Source organism: Galeopterus variegatus, unplaced genomic scaffold (genome assembly GCF_000696425.1).
Source record: "Galeopterus variegatus unplaced genomic scaffold, G_variegatus-3.0.2 Scaffold1145, whole genome shotgun sequence".
Lineage (NCBI taxonomy): Eukaryota > Metazoa > Chordata > Mammalia > Dermoptera > Cynocephalidae > Galeopterus > Galeopterus variegatus.
In genome coordinates, this window is record NW_007727256.1 from 404,012 (window position 1) to 430,750 (window position 26,739).

Genomic DNA, 26,739 nt, shown 5'->3' on the forward strand with positions numbered 1-26,739 from the left:
CATTTATATCAGAGAAATGGGATTATAAACAAAACCAGAGTAAATCGACATATGGAATTTGAGTGATGTATCAATATTTTTGTTTCAGGTAACCAAATCAGAACTCAAACATATTCAGGCTAATCTGAAAAAGGAACATGCACCTGGCTGTTCAGGACCAATTGTTCACTGGTGGAACTTTCATAATTTTTCTGGTGGTGACAGGTAGACATTCCTCAACCTCCAAGCTGTGTACACCATGCCTTTCTCTGGGAGGCTTGTCAGTTCTGTTAATATGATCACACCAAGGATTGCCTCCCTGCTTTATTAATTTCATCTGTGCTCATTTTTTTTTTCCTTTTTGTCTTTTTTCGTGACCGGCAACAGATCGCAACCCTCAGTGTCGCGCCCATACCGGACCGGGACCGGCAATGGGATCGCAACCCTCGGTGTTGCGCCCGCACCTCGCTCAGCCAGTGAGCGGCCGGTCTGTACGTGGGATCCGAACCCTCGGCGGAAGCGCCGCCGTGCTCCCAAGTGGCGCACTGTAGCAGTGCGCAACCGGGCCAGCCCCATCTGTGCTCATTTGATCACCTGATCACTTTTACTCACAGAGAAAAAGGGAAGAATAATTTGGCAAAGGGAGCTTGGCATTTACAGCTTAGTTTTATATCCTTTTCAATGCAGCTTACCTTTAAGTGACTCATTTAGAGTTAAATGAAACACTATACAGTTAATCAAATCTCTCTGTTTGCAACCACTTTTCCCCTAAGAAAAACAAATTATATTTATGCCTTGTTTTATACTGTTTATTATTAGGCTATATAACATCCAAAGTGTTTAAGAATTTGTTATTTGACATTTCTAAGTACTTGAGAAATGGGTTACAAATGTTATTCTGCTCAAAATATGCTTATAGTTTGCTACTAAATATAGTAAATTCTTCCAACCATGGAATAACTCAGTATGTTTTTCTGATAAAGTCTTGTGCCAAAGACCATCCCATTAGAGAAACCATTATCATAAAGAATGCAAGGTTCAACATTGTTCTATCATATCAGAATTATATGGCTTCAACAGTGCAGCCACTTTAGAAAACAGTATGGTAGTAACTTGTAAAATTAAACGTGCCTTTACCACATGACCAAACAGTTCCATCCCCACATGTTTACCCAAGATATATGAAAATATATGTGCACATAGAGAGTCTGATGGCAATTACTGAGACAGCCAAATGTGAATAGCTGTTATTCATAAAAGATAAAAACCAGAAGTAATAAAAGGTTGCTTACTTAATTGATGGATCAATGAACAAATTGTGGTATATCCATAGCATGGGATATTACTCAGCTATTAAAAACATTATGTTAAGCAAATTAAGTCAAATGCAAAAATCTATGTACAGTATGATTCTGTTTAAATGAAATCTAGAAAAGACAAAATTACAGTGACAGCATGTCCATGGGACCTGGGACCATGGGAAAGGATCAGGTGCAAAGGGACTCAAGAAAACTGTTTAGCAGGAGGGATTGGTTGTCTGTCTTGATTGTGGTGGTGCTTGCATGGTAGTATAGAATTACAAAAAGCATTAAGCTGTACACTTGAAATTGGCACACTTTATTATCTGCAAATAATGCCTTAGAAAACAACAATGATGAAAGATTTTCTCTTTGATACCTGGTATGAATTCCTGAGAATATAGTATATGCCCCATTATGAAAGAGCAGGTGGTTTATTTCAAATCAAAAAGAAGGGATAAAAATATGTATCTTCAAATCTTTAAATCTCTAAACACTATGTGATCTATAATATTCTATATATTTTAGATGAAAACCTATATGTGCAAGAAAAAGTTGGTTCTGTTTTATACGTTTATATTTATGTACATTTTTGTAAGATAATATGACTATATTTAAAGTCACTTAAACTTCTTTGTGAATGAACTGCAGTTGGTAAGAAATTTCAAAAGGCAAATGTGTTTCTTAGAACATGAACATTGAGATAAAGCAGTGGCCTGTAAATCTCTATTGCTGAACTGAATGATGGTCGATAATCAGCAACAGCATATATTTATATTTAAGAGCTACTTGCCTTCATGTTATTTTATATTCCAATTATTCATCTTAATGCATTTTGGGATAGTCCAAAAAACACCAAGATAGTACTTTACAGGAAGAGTGGTCTCCTGGAGAACAAAATGGTTAGGTCCTACTTGAGATAAGTGGGTTATATTCATTCAAAGATTGCCTGAAGGTTTGAATTTGCAATCCATCACTCTTGCAGGTGAATCAGATTTAGATAATCAAAAGCTTGCTAGTGCTGTTGCTTTTTCATCTTTTCTGCATCTAAAATGTTATAATGGCTTTCCTCCCCCCAAAGTTTTCTAGTTCCAGATAAGGTTTGTTTATAACTGTAAATTGACCGTATCTTTCCATGGATATCACCATGATGTCTATGTTTTTGCTCAAGATGAATTTATTTAACATCAACCCAACATATATTAAGCAGTAGGAATTCATAGTTTTAACCAATTCTTTCTCCATTTAATCATAATTACTCTCTTTCAGAAATTATACTGTTGTTAATTCCAAAATCATCGTGGTCACAATAAGGCCTGAACCCAAAACAACTGATTCGTTTCTGGAGATAGAATTAGCTCATTTGGCTAATGTAAGTACTACCCACTTGGCATTGAATTACATATAGAATTATCTCTTAAAGAAGGTTAACAGTCATTCTTTTTATCAATAAGACCGGAACACATTTTCTAGACTTTTATAGTTGCAAATGAATTAATTTGTTATGAGCATATGTGTTATATAGAAACAGAATACCATATTATTCTATGCTTTTGTTCATGATAAAATTCTCTTCAATTTATCCAAAATAATAGTTAATAATTTGTTTATTTATCAGTGCATACATCTTTACTGAGCTCTGTGCTAGACACTGTAGAGACCAACTAAGTAAGAGCCTTCCTCTCTATGTGGTGGGGAAGACGAGATTCCATATGCATGCAGTAGAAGTTATAAACACAGTACAAAGGAGAATGATTAAGGGAGGATGCGGTGAGTAAGGCAGTGTGTAAAAGTAAGTCAAAGATCAAAGAAGGGTCCTTACAACTACCTGGGTGCTCCAGTGGTCTAAATCTAATCTTCCACCCCAGAACGAGGGCTAGATTTCTTTCTTAAATCCATCCAACTGCAACTGAAATGCTTTAGATCTTGTTCAGTCCTATATAGAAATTTAAAATATCTAATCATCATTTATACATTCACTTTAAATATTTAAAACATTGATGGGCAGGGACTAGGAATTTTTCTGTAACCAATTTCTTTCAGATCTCACTCAAATTCCTTCTCACTGGTGAAGCTTTCCTAATGTACAAAATTACGATCCATCAACTTTCCCAGTTTTTCCTACTCACTGTGATTTACTTTTAATTATAACATGTATTGCCATCTAGCATATTATATACTTACTTTATGTTTTTTGTCTCTTTCCCTGCCCCCTTCACTATAGTGAAATTTATAAGTCAGGGATTTTGGTTTTTGTTCAACCCAGTATACAGAACCTTGCAGGATATCTGGAACGTAACAGGTGTTTACTAAATGATTTTTGCATGAATATGTGAATGGATGAACTTGTTCTGATCGTCTTCCTGGCTCTCTCTTCTGACTTGCTTCTTTGTGGGAATACTTTACAATAGTGAGGTGTATTTAAAGTATCCCTTAGAAAAGAAGACTTGGGAGAGAGTTTTGAAAGAATAAAATAAATTCATTCACAAATATCATTCTAGAACCATGGATAGCTATGTCTAGAAAGTGTGTCCAAATCCCTTATTTTATAAGTAAGAAAACTGAAAAGATACACAAAGCAAAGTAAAAGAGAGAATCATCCATAGAGATACATTGACAAAGCTGATGAATTATTCTTCTGTTAAATAAAGTGATTGGTTTGGTTGATGTTGAAACAGAGGAGAGAAATAAAAGAAAATAGCAAAGGCACTTGAAAGTGGTGTAGGGAACATTTATGATAATTAGGCAGTTTGGATTATCATTCATTTTTAAAGTGCTTAAAAGTGGATGAATCGTATAACTTCGTATAATGTATGCTATACGAAGTTATTACGAGTGGGGAGAACAGAAGAGGAAGAATTTATGCTAAAGAATAAAAAGTCTGGAAGGTCTCTTTCTTTGGTTGTCCACTCATGTGCAGTGTGGCAATTTTATGCACGTTTTCAGAAGCCATTCCGATTACCATCCACATAACAAAGCCTCTCTGGACTGCTTTGGACTCCTTTTTTAAATACCTATCACAACATACACAGCCCTGCTTTACTGTTTTGAATTTCAAATGCTTGTTATATTTACATTCATTTTATCACCCAAGTTAGATTTTCTAAATACTTTATGGTTTGCTAAGAGAAGGGATATGTGACTGATTTATTGAATACCTCAATATTTATTGCCAGTCTTGTAAAGATACGTTCTATATACTGATAGTAGTTTATTTCCTTTGAAGAGATAACCAGAAAGGCTTGTTCTGAAATATGATAATCTTAGGTAAAATGTGAGGAAAAGATATGTCTTAAATATGCAGATTGAAATTGGTTAGAACAATCCATATTTATAGATAGATAGACCCATTGTTATTGCCTTCAAAACTGAACTATTTTACATATGACATATCTCTGATATCAAACATGTCTACTTTAACCTATTTTCTTACATCAAAAGTATGTTTGGGAAAGAATAATATCTTGCAAATTACATCATATACCATGGTGGGGGGATAAAAGGAAAAATGGAAATTAATAGTTATAGCTAGTCTAGGGAAAAGCCTGCTAACATTTTCTAACTGAAATGTGTTCTCTTAAAAAGCTTTTTAACAAATAGTGTTTACAGTATGTTAAATATAATAAGGCCCTTGGGAACTAGTAAGAATAGGTAATAGAATAAGGAAACTTCTGATTCCAAATTGTATTTAGCAAAGCCAATTGCAGTTTTAACTAACTCATAAATCATTGATGAGTAAGACACTATTCTGAGTTCAGTTTCTTAGTCTTACGTTTTCATTGTCATGACCTATAGAGTCAGGATTTGTGTTCCTTAGTGCCTGGGCATAGCAATTGTTAGCTTTTGAGAAATATCTAATTTGCTTTTCCCAGGAAAAGAATTTTGTTTTCTTTCTTACTTAAGGTTTCTTCAGAGTGATATTTGTACTTCTCATATTGTTATGTTCTACAATGCATAAGGAAACGATAAACTTATTGAAAATAATTCTTGAGACCTAGATAAGGGCAACAGAATAGATATGTATGTACGCACACACACATACACACACCATTAGATCTGAGAGGTCTGGGCCTACTGTGACTTTCCAAAGTGAATAACATCCCTTCTATAAAGGTGAGTTAGAATAAGAAAATAAATGCATTTTACTTATCTCCTGATCTATTAACTTTGCAAGCCTGAGAATGCATTCTCTTTGCAAATAAATATTCTTTATGTAGTTTTATTCAGAGTGGAAAGGTACAGTGCTGTAGTTTTATTCAGAGTGGAAAGGACAATGCTGGCCTGTAGTCTAACCTTGCCTTTAATTTTTTTTTTTTTTCTTCCACTGGGGACCAACTCTGGGTAGAGTGCTACAGCTATCTTTCGGGGTTGAGAAAAAACACCAGGTTTATTTGTAGTTCTCAAATTGGTCATATGCCCAAAAGATCTCATGGGAATTTGGGCTTGTGGATTTTGTTTTCTTTGCCATGTTTGCTTGCATACTAACAGGATCAAGTTAGCAAATTAAGAAATTTGTTTTATGTGCAAAAACTAAAATTAATTGTGAGCCATGACCTTTGTAAATCATAATGGAAAACACAATGGAAGACTGTAATTCATATGCTTTTTACCGTTAGATAAGCATGAGAAACAATGAGAAAAAATTCCAACATTTTTCAGGGTTATTTTCATGTAAAATTTGTCTACAAAAATAGGTGGCAGGCCAAATTTATCCCATGGGCTATAGTTTGTCAACCCCTGTGTGGCAGGTGGAATAATGGTCCCCCATGGATGTCCACATCCTAAATCCCAGAACCTGTGAGTATTATGTTACATGTCCAAACAGGACTTATGTGTGACTACACATCAAAAGAAACACGTGTGTCACATGTGTGTTATATGTCAAAAGGGATATTTGTCTGATGTGATTAAGGGTAAGGACTTTGAAATGGGGAAATTACCCTGAATTATCTGACTAGGTCCAGTTTAATTACATGAGCCATTAAGAGTGGAGAACCTTTCTCATCTGTGGTCAGAGAGATGCAATGTAAGAAGGACTCAACCTGTGATTGCTGACTTTGAAGATGAAGAAGAGGACTGACTACAAACTACGGGGATGTTAGCAGCCTCGAAAACTGAAAACAGTCCCTGGTTGCCAACCAGGGAGGAAGTGGGGACCTCGGTCATAAAATGGCAAGGAACCATAAGCAGATTCATCCACAGATCCTCCAGAGAGGAGTGCAGTCTTGCCAACACTGATCTTAGCTTTGTGAAACTCTTAAGCAGACACTCACCTGAGCTCACTTGACCCATGGAAACTGTGAGAAAACAAATGTGTGTTGTTTTGTGTTGCTATGTTCATGATAATTTGTTACATCAGTGGTAGAAAACTAATACACCCTGCATTGGAGCACTGCAAAATTAATTTATAGTAATAAAAATAATATATTTATACATTAATAGTGCCATTTTGAATCGGATGTATTATACTGATAATACATTATTCAATGAAAATCAATTAAAAACTACAGAGCACATTTTGTCCTGGTTATTATTATACTAGCACTCAAAGAACCTGATGAAAGAAATCACAAGACAGTGAGAATAGTCATTATAAAGTGGTGGTGGGATATTAGGGGAAATTGGAGAATGCCATGAGACAGCATCACCAAGGCAGCCAAACAAAGAGCTGTATGTAACAAGGTGTTAGATGTCTAGGACAACTCTGACATTTGCCAATGTGTTGTGCTCTTGAAACAACTTAACAAAACTTTTCTGCTGACAGCTGGTAAACTGGACTAATGCAAACCACTCTGCCTGCCCTTGTCTCTATTACAACCCTGTATAATTATTATTAGGATACATTATTATATCCTATTGGATATAAAAGGAAAAGACTTAAGTTGTTTGCTATATCTATATAGAATTTAGTTACTTAAATGTTTGTTTATTACAGTTATTTGCCACTTCAACTCATAGGAAATACTTAGACAGTTTTTCCCCCTAGAAGTCCCATTCATTTGCTGAGAGGTTCACCATACTCTATATGGCCATTGTTGGAAATGATGTAATCATATATGGGTAATACACTCTAAGACATATACATGGAGGCAAGAATTTTTTTTGTAGGATACACATATACAAGGGTACTTCAAAAGGTTTGTGTAAAAATAGAATTAAAAGATGATACAAATCTTTCCACAAACTTTTTGAAGTACCCTCATAAAAAATTTCTGATGATGGTTTTACCTTTTACTGCTTCCCATATGATAGAGAGAAAGTATTCATCAGGAAATAATGTCCACTCAGGTTAGTGATATATCTCAGAAATTAGAGAAGCAAGCTGTTATCACATGTATAAAAATAGTGTCATCTAGTTAATGTGAGCTACTGAGTAACCATATAACAGAAGGTAAATTAAATATATGCTCTCTCCTTGTGTTCCAATTAAATAGCTGTCAACTCCCTGAGAAGAGCTATGTAACATGGATGGGACTCTTCCTCATAAAACAATATTCTGCATTTCTTACTTCAGTGACCTTTATATTGTTCTTCTTTAGCTAAAGCCAGCTCTTTTCCATCTTCTTGGTTTAACTGGTTTCGATGTGATGCTTTCCTTAGAAGGCTCATAGTCCATTTAAATATTCTGTCTCCATACTTTATATTGTTCTTCTTTAGCTAAAGCCAGCTCTTTTCCATCTTCTTGGTTTAACTGGTTTGGATGTGATGCTTGCCTTAGAAGGCTCATAGTCCATTTAAATATTCTGTCTCCATGCTCCTAACAAGTAAGAACACAGTGTTGCATTCTCAGTGAAGCTCTTTAAACTTCGAGTACCTACCAGGTATCACTTCACAAAAACATGAGAGTAAGACCCAGATTTAAGTATCACTAAAAATACTAAAATATAGGACAGTGCTTACCATAACCTTGAGAAAAGTTTTGGAGAATATTTAGCATACTATTTCCTGTTGTTGAGTCTCATTTTATACTTTTTCCACTGCATGATTACCTTGGGTGGTGTCATACTTTCAGGGGCTATGGAGCTATTTATATGTTAGAAGACATAACCCTGAAAGGGCTTCCTTGCACTGATCAGCTTTTAGTGAAATGTCATAGTTTTTACTGTGGAAAAAAATGTACACCTACTAATATCTTTCTTTCCCTAGCATGCATTCCTGAGATTTTTTTACATGTCTTTTCTCAAGTAGTATTAAAATTGTAAACAGGATATGAATTAGTCTTTTGCAGGTCAGGTTAGTCATGTTGAAAATGTTCTTAAGGAATTCCCAAAATCTATTTGTGCAGTTATAACAATTCAACTTTAGTCAAAAAAGAAAGGCAGTATAAGCTCAGCAAAAGCCAGGTCATTTTTTTGTAATGCCTCGAAGTCTAAAATTTAGAAAATTAAAGAAAGAGTCAGTCGAACAGTTTTACTCCCATCCACACTCAAGAGTCAACATCTAACTCACTGGGTGATGTGACAGAAAAAAACATTCTGGAACATCTGACTGAGAGCATTGGAAATGTTAAAATAGTTATGATGAAGTCACCACCTTTCTTCATGTCCTTAGTGGCTTAGTCTATTTGCTTGCTTTGCCTCCACAGACAGATATTACCTTTTTTTTTCAAGAAGGTTATGAAAGGTACAAAAAAGTCATGAGGTTTCCACATTAGGAATTTACTTTGGCATATGAGTCCTAAGCCTTTGAAAGTTTGAATAAATGCAGAGTAGAGTAACCTTGTTATTTCTGTTGTGTGTCTTTAAGCAGTAATTCTGCAAATTTGATGTGAGTAAAAATTATAATGGAAAAAAATTATTATGGAGGGAGAAATCATTAAAATGCAGATTTTTAAGGGCCAGCCCGGTGGCGCACTGGAGAGTGTGCCGCTTGGGAGCGCGGCGGTGCTCTCGCCGAGGGTTCGGATCCCATGTGGAGACCGGTTCCCACTCACTGGCTGAGCGTGGTGCGGGTGCAACACCGAGGGTTGCGATCCCGTTGCCGGTCCCCGGTACGGGCGCAACACCAAGGGTTGCGATCCCATTACCGGTCGGTAAAAAAAGACAAAAAGGAAAAAAAAATGCAGATTTTTAAGATTTAGACCTAATCTCAAAATTCCTGGAGCCAAGGAATCTACATCTTTAAAAAGCATGCCAGCTGATTCTACAGTAGGTCCAGAGAGAGAACATTTTGAAAATATTAAGACAGCAAGAGTGTGATTAAGACAGCATGTGAACTGAATTTATTCAGAACTTAAAAACACCAGGGAAATTTATGAAACCTGGTCATTATTAATTTTTATTGTGACTATATCAGTATCTTTTCTGTAACCAATTTCTTTCAGATCTCACTCAAATTCCTTCTCACTGGTGAAGCTTTCCTAATGTACAAAATTACGATCCATCAACTTTCCCAGTTTTTCCTACTCACTGTGATTTACTTTTAATTATAACATGTATTGCCATCTAGCATATTAGATACTTACTTGATGTTTTTTGTCTCTTTCCCTGCCCCCTTCACTATAGTGAAATTTATAAGTCAGGGATTTTGGTTTTTGTTCAACCCAGTATACAGAACCTTGCAGGATATCTGGAACGTAACAGGTGTTTACTAAATGATTTTTGCATGAATATGTGAATGGATGAACTTGTTCTGATCGTCTTCCTGGCTCTCTCTTCTGACTTGCTTCTTTGTGGGAATACTTTACAATAGTGAGGTGTATTTAAAGTATCCCTTAGAAAAGAAGACTTGGGAGAGAGTTTTGAAAGAATAAAATAAATTCATTCACAAATATCATTCTAGAACCATGGATAGCTATGTCTAGAAAGTGTGTCCAAATCCCTTATTTTATAAGTAAGAAAACTGAAAAGATACACAAAGCAAAGTAAAAGAGAGAATCATCCATAGAGATACATTGACAAAGCTGATGAATTATTCTTCTGTTAAATAAAGTGATTGGTTTGGTTGATGTTGAAACAGAGGAGAGAAATAAAAGAAAATAGCAAAGGCACTTGAAAGTGGTGTAGGGAACATTTATGATAATTAGGCAGTTTGGATTATCATTCATTTTTAAAGTGCTTAAAAGTGGATGAATATCAATGTTTAACTCATTCAACTGTGCTATTTTGAATGGAGCCAAGAGAGCCAGTTTCAATTTTTGTGTGTCCTTTTTGCTTTTTAGTCAAAAATGTGTTTGTCAAGAATAGCATATTCTTTCCAAAAGTTTTCACATACATTCAGTTTTAACATTTTAAGTGTTAGTTATACTGACAGCTTGGTAAATTAATCTTTAACTCATCTGTCTCATTCACCTGACAATTTGTGTTTTCTTAGTTTAATGCATTTCTTAAATCTACTTCTGTAGGTGAGTTCACAACTTGCTTATTTTCTCTTGCTCCTGTCATTATATTTTCTTATTGCTCTCTGTTGGGCTCACCATTTCCTGCTATTGATTTCTTATAAATTCCTTATAACATATCTTGTAGAAGAGTCCCTTTGAGAAAAGTGTCTGAAAATTATAACAACTATTTTACAAGTAGTTTCTCAGCAGAACCATCTCACACTCATTTCTTAAGTTAAACTGGTCTATCCATGTACTAAGATTCTTCTAATTTGTTTTCTGCTTATTTTCTTAAACTTCAAATGTTTAAATTATTGACCTCATTTTGCAGGCCTACGCATCAGTGACTATACTAGAATAAATGTTCACAGAGGGGTGTCATTCTGTTGTGTACATCCCAGAATGTATAGTGAAACCCAAGATTGAATGGTGCATTTGGTAACCTATAACAATTCTCCCACGGGTGTTGTTTAAATTTTCATAAGGACAGGAAGGGAGAGAAGCATGCAATGTGGTGGAAGAGGTGAGTGTGAAGAAGGTAGAGGTTAAAACCAAGTGTTGAGAAAGGCATGGAATAAGAGTAGAAGAAACATTTCTTATCTTTATACTTTCACCTGTAAGTGAAAATCAGTTTCTTCAGGGGGCAAAAGGGAAAGAGGTATCCAAACAATTAAGCTCATTTTGTATTTCTTTTCTAATATCATTTTCTCTTGTGGTAACCTGTTATGAACAATATTTATGAAATATTAAGCCTATAATTGGTATCCTGCATTGGTTTATGTAGAGATTTAATTTAATCTAGCTCATATTACTAAGATAGGCAGCCTAGGTTTAGAGGATCTGTCCTCTCAGGTTCCTCACCTGACTTGGCTTTTATATCCCATGAAATGTATACTCTCATACTCTTCATTGTGATATTCCAAGGATTATTTGTTGTCTTTAGAGTGGTCTGAGCTCCTTTGAAAAAAAATCCTACGTAAATACAGCTTAACTTTATGGTATAACATTGTAGCTATAGTGAGGATTTCTCAGAAAGTCAGGAGCTGTATGAAAAACCTAAGTAAAACCAGAGAGGCTCTTACAAAGTAGAAGAAGAAACCAATATGAAACACCATTCCCCTTCCCCTCCCTTAAATATCCAGATCTATGCCTTCTGTGAAAACTGGAGAAGAACCCACTTCTGTAAAACTCACACTGATTAGCTCAGGTCATGATACTCAGTCCGTTATCTGTCCTTTACACAGTAAATTATGACTAGTGAGATTCATATGAGCATTTCTCTTATATTGTTATATAAACATTGCATATGTATGTTTTTCACCTACTTCTATAAGATTATGACCTTTTTCAGGGAAGGGAGTGTTTTGTATGAGCATTTAATAAGATGTACAATACCTTGGATATGTGGTCTCTGAGAGATTTTGGAGACTAGTAGTGGTGCTTCAATACTGGAGTTAGTCAAACATTCCAATTAAAATGAATAACAAATAAGATTCGGTGATTTTCATAAATTTTAGAATAGAAAGCTTAATTTTTATTTTTAGAAAAGTCTAGAATGGACCCAATAAACAGCACTTAGAAAAGCATACCTGAGAAACAGCCTGCCTAGACTTTCAAAGATGTTGCTTGGCCAGATACACTCCAGTGATTATCTAGTTGTGCACACGATGGAGGCTGCAGGGCTGGGTGATTGCTTGCTGGCACTGAGGGAGCTTGTCCATCTGAGGAAGGGAGCCAGTGGCCTGTTTCAGGACTGTATCCTATAACTGCCTTGGACTATTCTCATATTTATCAATGACTTAAGCACTGAGGGAGCTTGTCCATCTGAGGAAGGGAGCCAGTGGCCTGTTTCAGGACTGTATCCTTTAACTGCCTTGGACTATTCTCATATTTATCAATGACTTAATTGGATCATGACATAGATAATCATGTTGGTTTCTTAATCCTGTATGACACAAAGCTTGGAAGCAACAGTAAATGTGCCAAAATCAGGATTTAAAAAGCTCCCAAGAGACTGCAGTGTATGAGTAATACCTGTCAAGCCCAGGAAGAGTCGACTAAAATATCTGATACAATCTTAGCTCCCATTATTAGGAATATGGCAAACTAAATTGGAGAGACTATGCACAGGTCAAACACAAGCAGATGATTTCCCTAAATGCACTTTAAAAGTGTGTGCTCCAGGAAATGAGTAAAGTGGAGGGCAAGAGAGCTTGAAACCAACAGAGTATGTTTAATGGATAAGAGAAGGCTCTCAGGGATATGATAAAATCTGTTAGATACTAAGGATACTCCATAAAGGAAGAATTATTAAATTAGTTTCAAAGGGCAAAATTAGACCCAATAAAAGTGAAAAGGCAAACAGGAAGAAAAAAATTCCAACAATGGGAACTCTAAAACAGAAAGCACTTCCCTGAAAAATCCACTGTGGAAAATTCATTGCATCATTTTGATGGTCATAGTGGGTACTCAATACATAATTATTGAGCTGAATGAAAAAACCAAACACTTTTTTCTTAAAATTTTGTTAGAAATGATTCTATACAAATATTATCTGTTGATTAAGAAGATATTGCAAGTCAACAAACTCTCTGAAAATGGACAGTTAATACAACTACCTCTTGCCTCTAAGAAACACCAACTGGAGATGAAGAGGAGGTGGTGGTCGTGGTTGTATATGTGCAAAATACAGGATACTCACTGTGATTAAAATATTGTGACTATCTTGGTCTTCATGAAGAAAGTAATCCAGCAATTAATATTTTAGAAAAATAAATATGAAATTAAAATCATAAAATATGAACTTATGGTATATGAGAGTTTTACTTCCAGTTTTCATCAAAACTAAATATAGGTTATGATATTTGGAATAACTGTATTATTTTCATAAGAATTCATAAAATTGGTCACTAAATCAGTGAGAAAGGAAATGCAGGGCTGGCCCCATGGCACACTCGGGAGTGCAGCGACGCTCCCGCCATGGGTTCGGATCCTATATAGGACTGGCCGGTGCGCTCACTGGCTGAGCATGGTGCGAGCAACACCACACCAAGGGTTGTGATCCCCTTACCGGTCACGAAAAAGACAAAAAAAAAAAAAGAAAGAAAGAAAGGAAATGCACATTTCTTATAAAAAAAAAAATAAGGGTGGAATTTTTAAAGCATCTTACTGCAAGATAAACCCACTATTCCATTTGCATTTCACATAATCCTTCAAGTTTTATGTATGTACTTACATATATTTATTTTTATTTTTCTCTGCTTATTTTTAGGGTACTTTGAATCCTTATTGCGTCTTGTGGGATGACTCAAAAACGTAAGTGACAGATTTTTTTTGTTACTTTGGACTAAATATTCAAAGCACATTAAGTTATTTCAACCCCCTGCTAGTTAACAGGAATATGATAAGTTAGTGGGATGTGAGTTATACTTAGGGAAAAACCATTCTCCTTTTTGAATCTGCAGGACAGCATGATGAATGTGTTTGTGTGAGATGATGCCATCACGTTATGTCCTAAGATAGGATATTGCATTACCTAATACGTAAGGCACATTGCAATGTGAATTCTGTGAGGATTTTTTTTTAAAGATCTAGTACTTTAGAATTATAGAAGCTCAAATGATATTTCAACATCTTGCCCTAGTAATTCAGTTTAGGATTGCAGAATAAAATAGCAATCTCTATGGTCATTTAGCTAATACATTACTTGCGTGACTTTGAATGTATTATCACAGTAATGCAATGTTTATATGGGCCTTCCAAATTGTTTTGTTATAAAAATATTGAGTGACATTTAAACTTTTATTCATATATTTTATGAATTCATGCAGACAAAAGAAAATAATTAAGCGAAATAAGGATGAGTAATTCTATGCTGTATTTTTTTGTTTGTACAAGTGATTGCAATATATCTGGTCAAAATCATCTTCAACTTGTTGATAATTCTATGAGATTTTAATGTTTCATGAAAATAATTAAGCGAAATAAGGATGAGTAATTCTATGCTGTATTTTTTTGTTTGTACAAGTAATTGCAATATATCTGGTCAAAATGATCTTCAACTTGTTGATAATTCTATGAGATTTTAATGTTTCACAGAGCAGAAAAACCCATGGTTAAGTCTTAGTTGGACTCCTATATTTTAAATTCTTATGTAGGTTACAAGCTATTTTTTGGTTTTGTTTTGTTTTGAATGGATGGGAGATAAATATCAATCAATTCAAAAAACTAATACCAACATGTGTAGACTGTCACATAGAGCACCATATTGTTAGTGTCCATGTATTACAAGAATTTTTCCAGTGTTCTTGACCCTAAATATGATCTATATCTGAGGTTTTATGATGGTACCTCCTTCTCACCAGAGTCTAGAAGAGGGACATTCTTAAAATTTTTTTAAAAAGAGGAAACTCCTCAGCAATTTGCTCAGTCGTAGGATGCTGATATTCTTTGAACTACAAGGGTCTTTATGTGGGTGAGATATCAATAACATTAAGCATATTATTTTGCTATAAAGTTCTGATATCCAAAGGATCCTTTTCTCCTAGTAACCAGAGTACTCTAAAGAGAATCTCAACTTGCCCTGGTGATGACGTGAACTAGGTGCCCTCACTGATGTCATATTTTTTCTCTTTGAAATCCCATAGAGAAATCTATGGTAGAAAAAATTTTGCAAGCTTTCCTCTCCCTATTAAGAGCCAGAGAAGACTTTGGTGGTATATTCTAAGATGATGATCAGTATGTTGTATAGTCAAGGGAAGAATAAAATGCTATAAAAATCTAATCAAATGTTTTCTGCTTAAGAAAAATATGCTATCTTAAACTGATTATAGCACATCTCCATGAGTAATAACCAACTTTGATTTAGTTTTATTATCTTTTCACTTGGAATGTGCTTTTATGTTGATCCAAAGAGGAGAAAGTGTTGGTTATTCCAAAGGCCCTTTAGGATTATTAAAGGGTCACTACAAGAAGGAACATTCACCTATTTTGTACCTCTAGTTAGTTTTCTTTCACAGAGGTATAAAATGCTAAGTTTAATTATAAAGCTGTTGGTATTTGAGGTCAGCATTTACCTTAGAAATCAATCACACTCTACTTTCCCTAACATCTGCTGCTAACATGACTGTTATCCTTCACAAAGAACAGGTCTTAGCTTTACAAAGTTCAACTTTTAGGTTGTCCTTGAAGAAAACTATCTGAGGAAAGTAGTGTGCTTAGTTGTCTTACAAAGCAGATAATCTCAAGAGATCTGTGTAATTCATGTTTCCTTGATGTATCTGAAAAGTTACCAAAATACTTTCCACTGTGACAGAATTTCTGTCCCATCACACTTTTGACCAGATTGTTTCATCATTAAAATTGTTTTTCTGGGTTAGTTTTTATTTTATTTTATATATTTTTTTTGTTTTATTTTGCTTATTTTTTGTGGGGACGGCTTGCTGGTAGGGGGATCCGAACTCTTGATCTCGGTGTTATAACACCAAGTTCTAACCAACTGAGCTAACCGGCCAGCCCTGGGTTAGTTTTTAACAAATTTGTTTCCTTTCTTCACATCTTTTCTTCTATTTTGATCATGTTCATATATCTAATATTTTTACCAATACAACGATTTTGAATTTGGATTTAGGTCTTCCAAATAGAGTTAATAGTGAAGAGATAGTGCTACTTCTTTTTATACAGAAAAGGACTGACTTAAATTAGATTTTTAAGACTTCAGTAATAAAGTTGAAATTAGAAGTTATGTTTTAATTTTGGTTTATCAAGTTGCCTTTCTTTTTAATTATTTAAAATTGATTTTTAATTACAAAAGCAATGCATGAGCCTCTTTTATTTGTAAAACTTTGAAACATAACTGTTAAGTAAACGGCTTCCTTTCTTTTTAATTATTTAAAATTGATTTTTAATTACAAAAGCAATGCATGAGCCTCTTTTAGTTGTAAAACTTTGAAACATAACTGTTAAGTAAACAGCTTTGTTGATCATCACCACCTTGGGTTCCACATCCACCCATATGTCTGAGGTCATTCCTATTTATATTTTGCTGGTATAATTTCAGATATCGATTTATGTATTGACATACATATGCAGACATATTACTGGTCGTATTTCATTCCTTGTTCCTGCTGCATTGCACAGGTATATCATAATAGATCTATTATTACCTATACAGATGGCAATTGAAATTGTTTCTAATTCGTCTTATTGTATAAACTGGGCTTCTACGTACTCTGTACATCTCTCCTTAGAATGTCTAATTGAAAGTGTCATTCTGTTGTTCCCTGTATATCACTCCATTTATATTTTTCACAGCATGCGTTGCTACTTTCTTATTTGTTTTTGCCTGCTTTTTGTCTGTCTCCCTCACTGAAAAATAAGCACCATCTTAATATTTCTTTTTCACCACTGCACTCTTGATGCTTACTACAGCTGCATATTGCATACATTCAACAAATATTTATTGACTAGTTTTTACAGAAACAAATGTTTGCATGCTTTCCAGATACTCTTTTGCTATTTAATAATTATTCCCATCTCTATTTTATCAGTTGATAAATATTTCTAGGAATTATTAGGCCTAATACTGAAAGTTTAAAGGGAAATGCTTCAGCTTGTTACAGTCTTAAGGTCAATTATGAACAGCAAATTTTATTTAAAGGGTAATCTATTACCATAGTAATCACAAACAAAGACATTTTATTTTACTCTCACTAGACACAACAGTTTTAGGTAATTTTAAAACATATTTCGGTCTTGCTTCAGTTCTCTAAATAACAGAATGCAGATAATATTTCATTGCATGTGACCCACAAAATAAATTGAAAATTGTTTGCTCACTTCAGAAATAAGTTTATTTTAGGTAGGAGAATTTTTTTTTTAAGTGGCGTACAGAGTTATCATTTGAGTGATTGATATCTGTACATTCTTTGAGCTACTCTGAATTTGGATTTTGAGTATTGGATCATGTATGGAGACTACCTTCCCTGGAAAGCCTATAATCTCTACCTTCAATTCACCTGTGATCTTTCTGTATGGGTCTTACATCACCATCCATCTGATGCTCTTAGGTCTGTAAAGGATCACATTTGCTTTCAGAAAATATTTCAGAGTTTTAATTGCATGAGTTTTAATTGTAACTTCTTAACTATCACTTAACTGTTGCTAAATAGTTCTATCAATCCATTTGTAATTTATTTGCTCACATTATAGTTGAAAACAAAAGCTTTTAAGGACTGGACTTTTCCATTTTCTGCATTTCAAATTGATTTATTGTAGCTGGAAGTAGTAATAGTAGCATCTTGACTGAGACTGACACTGGCCTGTTTTATCTGAAGTTAAGTAATTGGATTGAAGTCATTCCTCTCCTTTGCTTCTCTTATCTGTATTTCTTCACACACAGAACATCTTCCTCTTCTTCTGTCTTTCATACTGGAAATCTCCACTTTATTTACCTCACAGTATAACACCCCAGCCTTATCCCATTCGTCCAGAGAGGTTGCCATCATTTTATTTGTTCTCTGGGTGGTTAAAATACCTATGCATTAGGGAGATACAACATTGTACATCCTAAGAAAAATCTGTGACCTCTTAGAAAATCAAAGCAGTTATACAAATTATTACTATTAGGGGATAGCCAACCTTTCCCCTCCAGGGGAAAACCAAAGAATAAACTTTTAAAAGGCTCTGTTCCAACTGGGCTAGACAGAGGCAAACTAACATAAACAGAAATTTTCTTACAATCTTAATAAAGGAGCAAAAAGAACAGGAAGAGGTTTTGTTGGAGACTTAATTTATGCAAAAATTAAGAAAGAAAATAGACCAAGAATAGCTAACTGTGTAAAATAGCAATATAATGATCTTATTGTTTGGAGGTAAATATGGAAGCATCCTTTACAAAGGATGCATCTACCTAACTGAAGCCTTTTCTTGCGCAGCAATGAAAAAGAAAACCCGCATTCAAAATATTCAGCATACTTAGAGCCATGATTCCAGTAGATCACTACGAGTATTTCTAGAATTCACTGGTAATTCAGTTAACCAGAGACAGGTTTTAAATTGTATGAAGTTCCAGAAGTTTTGTTACTCTTCTCACACAGATAGGTATTTTAAAAACATATTAAAATGTAACTGAGTAAGTCATGGCAGTCAATACTTTAAAAATAAATCATATATATATATGATAAACACTTGATGTTCACTGTTCACTCTTCCAAATTAACTTGGTCATGTGCAGCAGTTTCTAATGTGTCCAGTATATGTCTTTGGTGTCAGTATGTCAACACGTTCAGTTTTACTGGATAATTCTTAAGGTTATGTTTGCTTTTCCATAGTTGGAATAATAAAAAGTAACCATTTTTGATTGACCCTTGATGTAATCTGCCTCAGTGGGTATATATATTCGGAGCTAGTATGGATGTAACTGCAGAAACAGTTAAGTTAAATTTTTGGAGTTTGCATCTAAGATGTCGGGATTTCATAGAACTTCCCGTTATCCATTCACATCCAATAATCAATTCCCTAATAATATAAAATTATATTGTGCTTTTTTTCCCTTGAATATATTCATACTGTCAGAAATAAAAATATTGTACCTTTACATTATCAAAATGCTAGCCCCTGTGATTTAAAGTAAAATTTACCTGATCTCAAAACAGTTAAATATTATATCATAGTCAAAAAAATAATGCTTGACTTTAGGATAGCTATTGGTTTTCAGATTTATTGTTGATAAAATTTTTGCTTCTGTTCGCAAAGCAACCTTGCTCCTTTAAAAGCACTGCAGAAAGCAACAGAAAGATCATAATTTCCTAAAAAGTAACAAAATAATTAAAGATTCATTGGTAGGAAACTAAATGAAGCTTTACTTTTTGCTTTTCTGCCTTATATTGTACATTGCTTTTTGAAGTTTTGTTATATCCACAATTTTGTGTTTTCTCATAAAGTCATTATAATTCAAAGTGACCTTGTTTCAGCTTTCTTCTGGGAATTTTCTTTTTACTTCTTAGAATGTTTTAAATGTTCTTTAGAATGGTTTAAATTATATCACAGACTTAATGGTGTACGGTCTTAAGTGCCTAGTTTCCTGAAGTTGTACTTGTGTTCTTGAATTTATTAGTGTGTAAATGATCCCTTTTTAACTGGTAAAGTTTACATAAGTGCCTCTAATGTTATTAACAACCCATTATTTCCATTAGTGTTAGCAATAAAGTTCAAGAAGCATTGCATTGTGCCCACAACATGCATTCTGAGGACGTACATTGGGAGTAAAATGGCGCCATATGTTTTTTTATTATAACCCTCACCTTAACATTTTAATGTAGGGGTTGGCAAACTAAGCCTGTGGCACAAATCCAGACTGCTCCTTTTTCTTGTAAATAAAGTTTTATAAAACGCAGTCATGCCTATTTGTTTATGTGTTGACTACAGCTGCTTTTGTGCTACGACTATAGAGTCGAGTGACAATAGAAATCATAATGCCTGCAAATCCTAAAATATTTTCCATCTAGACTTTTACAGAAAAAAAAAATGCTAAAACGCAGTCATGCCTATTTGTTTATGTGTTGACTACAGCTGCTTTTGTGCTACGACTATACAGTCGAGTGACAATAGAAATCATAATGCCTGCAAATCCTAAAATATTTTCCATCTAGACTTTTACAGAAAAAAAAATGCCATCCCCTGCCCCAAACAGCACTTTCCAGCATTTTTAATGTCTTGGCACACAGAAAATATTGATTATATATCATATTGGGCTAAATGAATGAAAATTTTAGCAAGTCAGGGTCAGGGTAGTGTGCCCAAGGGTAGAGAGAGTCAATATCTCCATTAGTTCTAGAAAATTACCAGTCATTATTTTTTCAAATATAGATTTACTGGAAATCATCATGTTGAAGGGATAGCTGTACTCCCATGTTTATTGCAGCACTATTTACAATAGTCAAGAGTTGGAACCAGCCTAAATGTCCATCATTGGATGAGTGAACAAGGAAAATGTAGTATATCTAAACAATGGAATATTACTCTGCTGTAAAAATAAAAAAAGAAATACTGCCATTTGCAGCAACATGGATGGACTTAGAGAAAATTATGTTAAGTGAAATAAACCAGGCACAGAAAGAGAAATACCACATGTTCTCATTTATTTGTGGGAGCTAATAAAAATAAATAAGTAAATATACCAACAAATAAATGGGCGGGGAGGGGAGAATACTCAACAATCACAACAGTTCCTTGAACTTGCTAAGAGAATTGAACAGATATGACATATGATGGGGGGAATGGAGGAGAGGGAGGGGGGAAAGGAAGAACTCATTAAGGGACATGAATATCAACTACATTGTATAGTGATAAATAAAATAAAAAATAAAAAATATAAATTCACCCATAATCTATCTCATCTTCATCTGGAATTCTGAATAATGTTGTTCCCTGTCCTCCTCATCTCATAATCACTCTTCCAAATTTCTCCTTTTTTTCCCCCCTCAGTTATACATTTTAACTTATTCAGTTCACCATTCTCTCTTCAGTTTTGTCTAAGTTGTTATTTAATTATCCAAAGAGTTTTAAGTTAAGTTATGGTCTTTTTTTTATTTCTAGAGTTTTTATTTGGTTGTTGCTTTTCCTAACATGGATTTGTCACCTCCCTTCCCCTGGGTGATGGTGCCACAAAAGGATTACTCAAAGCCCATCTCTTCTGAGTAGTGAGAGACCCCGAAGGAGTTAGTCTCCTGGAACCCTCAAGAGCAAGGCATTCCTTCCTTGGGAAATTAACAATGAATTGGCGTTCTCTCCTCACATTTATTTTCCATACCAGGAAGTTACAGAAAAAGAACATAGGTGGGGTAATAGTTTAACAAAAGAGGCTGGTAACAAGCAAAGTGACATTCCATAATGCAGTTTTCAAAAGGTTAAATCAATCCACCAACAAAAGCTTGATTTTAGCAAACACTGTTTTTCCCTACAGCAATTTCCCAGTATCTTTACACATCAATCAAGCAATTTGTCTGTCCTTGAGCCAGCAACCTTGCTGTGTTCCAGTTCTTTATCTTACAACAGAGACTTTTAGCCTGGGGAAAGTTTCCTGTCTTTTGCAAGGTTAACATTTTTATATGTAATTCTAAAATCTTAGGCTAAACCTAAAACTGCAGGGAACTAGACTCTGTGAAATATATTTGCTTTATAAATGTAAGTATACTCCACATTTGGTATTTTTTTTTAAATCTGCTAGATTACTTTTTTATAGTTTCCTATTTTATACAGGTATTTGAAGCTTATGTTTTGTTTCTTTTAACATATGGTGCATAGTTGTTTTATAATCTTTGACTTATTTCCTACTGTGCTGGGTTATGTCATGTTAATTGTTCTTAAAAAACTAATTGGTGAGGATTCTCTGGGTCCATGGACAAAGGTACATTCCTCCAAAGACAATTTGTATTTGCCTATTCTTAATGCTTGCTGATACTGCTTTAACCCAGGATCCCTAAAATTAAATTGAGTCTACAGCTTCCCTGGACCACCAAGATTTTGAGAACCCAGGCTGAAAATCCACATGAGGGCTGGGTCATGTCACATTTTTATTTTCACATATTTTCAGCATCTCCAGCAATATTCAAATAGGAAGGTTGATCTGAAATATATATGTATATCTTATTGTTGGAAATAGGAAATCTAAATCAATATCTCTTTGTATCTATAATTCTTGAACAGCACACCAATATCCCACAGCATACCAGTTGGTAAGAGCTGCCCTAAAGTGCTTTATGTATATATCTTTTATAATATTTATATTTTCTGCCTTATGTTACAGCAATTTGATATTTTCTTCTAGACTTCAATATCTGAAGATGGGAAGCATGTCACATTCATTCTTGTAAATTCCACTGTGCTTAACAAAGAGATTTGCAAATAGTCAGTGCTCAGTAAATTCATTACTTCATTTGACAAATATTTCTTTGAAACCTATTATTTGTTTTGTTGTTCAAGATGCCTGGCACATATGTCAGTGAACAGACCAAAATACTTGCCTTATGGGGCTTAGATTAGGGTATAAGTATGAGAAGTGCAATAACAATGTAAATATAATAGATTAGTAAATTATATAGTGTGTAAAAGGGCAAAAATTTCATGGGTAGATAGATCAAGATAAGGAGAATAGAGAATGTCATTTAATTCAATTGAATTACATGTATTCTTTAAATTGACTTGTTCCAAGATGCTATGATTCATTCAACATAATTTATGTTTACTTAGCAAGTGCCCCAGATTTTCAAGGTATCACTTCAGGATCCATCTCTGGCTTTCCTGAGCCACCTACCTACTGTTATAATTTGTTATAGAGTTCTCTTTCCCTTCCAGGTGCTTTCCTCACGTGTCTGGCCTTGCATCATCTTTCTGCTATTTAAATATCTTTCCCTCTGACTCCACAGTGGTCATTATCCCAACTATCCAATTAGATTGTGTCATTCCTGAGATATAATAGACATAAATTATGAAATGATAGCTAAATATTTTATGAAATTAAAACTGCTAAGAATTCTAATGAAAAGAGACCTTTACATATATATTTTAAAATCAAGGAGTGATCTGTGTTAAAACAAAACACTGAAGGGGCAGAGTCAACATTTTAATATTAATTTTCTACTATGGTATTAAAATTCAGAAATGAAAACTCCCTGGCCTTATTTGTATGTATTTCTAAATCCAGAATTTTGCCAATGATATCTAGATTACAATTTCCTATAGTCAATTATTACAGAAAGTCATGTAGCAAAACTGGGAATTCATCCAATATTTCTCACCAATTTATGCTGTTCTGAGGGCCCTGCTATGATTCCAGGAGACTCGTTTGACAAGATTTTTTAAATTATGTTATTAAAATATTAATGGATATCATATTAATAGGAACCACCTAGAGCTAGCTGGTAAGAATAGGCCCTTGGTGAACCTCTCTTAATTTGCTAATGTCTGTGGTTCTATTTTAGAAAGATGCAGGCTTTAACTTGCTGAGAATTCATATGAGATAATTTTAGAACTGTATTTCTTCAGTCATTTGGATGACTCAGGCTAAAATTTCCCTTACTTATAAGAGTATATCCTCTAAACAACAGACTGGACATTTTCCTCAAGATTCAATTTGTTATATTCTTTTCTTATTTTAAGCCTCAGAATTTCCCACTTGTACTATAGTTAATAACTACTTTACAGGTTTGGGGTTACAGACAATAATTAAAGTAGCTAACATTGTCTTTTCTTAGACATTATTAATCAAGCAACTCATTATATATCTATAAATATCTTTTAAAATTAAGATTGGATAATACATGCATAGGTTACAGATCTAATTTCGTGGGCTGAGGAAAAACAATAGATACTAATGCATGTAGCAGTAATGATTTTGATTGAAAAAATGAAAACCTTCTGGTTAATCAGTTTCATTTGTTCGATATAAAGGACATAAGTAATTATACTTGGGGGTTGTAAATCAAGTAACAACATTTTGCAAATTATATTTAGAGTCAAACTGAGTTCTTATTGCAGATAATATATTTTGCAAAAATTGAAAACAAAAAAAGACATTTGAAAATATATACAAACATGGTCTATAAAAGGAAGGTAATTTGTAAATTTACACTTAAAAATATATTATTTTCAATGTAACAGTAAAACACTATATCACCAATATATAGCATATAAAAGGCTATCTGACCAATATCTCTGTCTATGCACTCTCCCTGTTCAGGCAACCCTTTCAGCGTGTGAACTGGTATTGTAGTATGACTGCTTTTTGATGCTATTAGTAGAATCAGGCCTTGGCAAGATCTGGGCAAGTTTTATTGCTATAAATTTTCACCAGCATCATAAGCCAGCACTATTATAAGATGGTGTACTCAGTAAGCTAACTCAAGGTGGACGGCACTATTTCCTGCCACTAGTATACTGTAGTAATGACCTTTAAAAGTGGGGTTGTGTTACTAGGTTCTCTGAAACTATATTTGAGAGTACAGCCATGAACTTAAAACTTGGTGCCAGGTTTTTTGTTTGGTTAGTTATTTGATTGTTTGGGAGGGTGGTGGTTTGGTTTTTTGTTTGGTTTGCTTTGGTTTTTGGAAAGGGGGAAGAGGGAAAAAGGAATAGCACTGAAAAAAGTCTTCTAACCAACTGCATTTTTAACTATTTTGAACATCACCTGTCAGCTACCCAGGAGCAAATTTTGAAAATTTATTAATTCAACAAGATCAAAAAAGAAAAAAAAAATATGTGCTCTGGTCTGCAAGGGATACTTTTCGCACATCTTAAGCTATGATATGAGAAACATAATTGTAATAATGTGCTCTATATTCTCAGAATTCAGTCCCACAAAGTACAACTCACCAAAGTCTACAACCAGTCAGTTTCCTTTCTGTTATCATACACATGTATGGATTGTTCACAATTTATAACTTGACCCTAGACTAAAATTGAGAGGCCTACATAACCTTCATATCTACTACCTACCAAAGGAATCTCCTCATTTTTCCTTTCATTTTTGTCAACTTCAAGTCTTAAGACAAGATAGCTGAGACTTAGAGGTAGAGGAGTTAACATTACTGTTCTATATTCATTATCATCCACCTCTTCTGAATATGTGAAAAACAGAGTATCTGGTTATCCAAATAGCTGTGACATACTGATCTGATGTTAGTACTATGGTCTGAATGCTTGTGTCCCCACAAAATTTATATGTCAAAACTTTAATCCACAGTGCAGTAGTGTTGGGAGTTGTGGCATCTGGGAGGTGATTTGGTCATGGTATTGTGCTCTTTTAAAAGAGTCTCAGGAGAGCTCGTTTGACTGTTCTACCATGTGAGGACACACAGAAGGCACCATCTATGAGGAATAAGCTCTTACCAGACACCAAATTTGCTATTGCCTTGATCTTGGACTCCCCAGCCTCCGGAAATGTGAGCAGTACATTTCATTTGTTTACACAATACCCAGTCTAAGTTATTTTGTTATAGTAGCCCAAAGTAAGATAGTTGGAAAGTCTAAAGAAATTCTTTTTACAAAAGGGATAGGTAGAAAGAATTGGAATATAACTTATAGACAACTGACCTGTGCTGCAGCTAAAAAAATTACAATATCTTTGTTTCGAAAGACCTCAGACTACCCATCAATCTATGTCACAGTTGAGCAACTAGCCTTTTAATAATTAATATAATTAAAAGACATTTCATGCCTCAGCTCAGTGTAATTTCTATGGTGATAGATCTTTTCAGCCTGACCTGGGTACAGATCACAAGTTGTTGAAACATATGGTCTCCTTCAAAAACTAAGGACAAGAAAATCTGTTTTTTACAGTTTCAGGCACACAAAGTTTAATGGATTGTCTTGAATGTCACTGACTTTCTCAGGGATGCCTCTCCTAATCCATTTCAGATTTTCCAGCATCCATTACATTTTCTGGAGAAGAGTAGGTATTTAATAAATATTTACTGAATTTAAATTTATTGATATTTACTGAATTTAATGAATTGTTTAATTTTACAATCAATTTATGTAGGTTATTTCCTTGTCTATATTGATGTATATGTTACAGAAAAAAGGTGGTAAGTTTTATGGATAGATATAAATAAAGAGTAAAATACTATTTTAGAGTTGATAGGTCTTCTAGTTCAATACATATTGTATAGAATTTCTGTGTGTTCTTGAAAATTAAAATGTTCTTGTTCTTCTTTTTTTTTTTTTAGAGAGAGAGAAATAAGTTCTTTTTGCCACAGAAAATACAAAGTGATTCAGTGTTCATGGGAGGAATTCATAATTCAGGCTCTTATTTTCACACTACCTTTCAACAACACCTACGCCACCCAGAATAATAATGTGCTAAGCTGCAGTGCCTACAAAGTATTTCAATAAAAGAAGGAAATTATTTTCATAATTACTGATAAGTTCTTAATTTGTTCTGCTAAATGCTAAATCTACCACAGTTGGTAAAAGAAGCGATTCTTAAGTGTTGATGTTGCAGATTAAGAAAAGGAGGTCTGCAGTTGTCTTGAATTACTAGGGAATGATAATTTAATTTTAAGGAGACAAGGGTTAATTAGTGGAAGTTCTTTGAAGCTCTAAAGAGAATTAACATATTGCTTTTTATATTAAAAATGCTCAGTA

The 26,739-nt window shown here is 34.2% G+C and overlaps 1 protein-coding gene across 2 annotated transcripts in view; it reads left to right on the forward strand.

The window, feature by feature from the left end:
* The window catches only part of LOC103592419 (brain-specific angiogenesis inhibitor 3), a 415,718-nt gene extending 390,238 nt beyond the window's left edge, over positions 1 to 25,480 (forward strand). For both annotated transcript variants that reach the window (XM_008575133.1, XM_008575134.1), the window contains 3 exons: positions 2,547 to 2,649; positions 13,868 to 13,911; positions 25,404 to 25,480. In XM_008575133.1, the coding sequence (XP_008573355.1) occupies positions 2,547 to 2,649; positions 13,868 to 13,911; positions 25,404 to 25,425 (169 nt within the window). In that variant the 3' untranslated portion in view covers positions 25,426 to 25,480. The remainder of the gene's footprint in view (positions 1 to 2,546; positions 2,650 to 13,867; positions 13,912 to 25,403) is intronic.
* Positions 25,481 to 26,739: the final 1,259 nt, after the last annotated feature.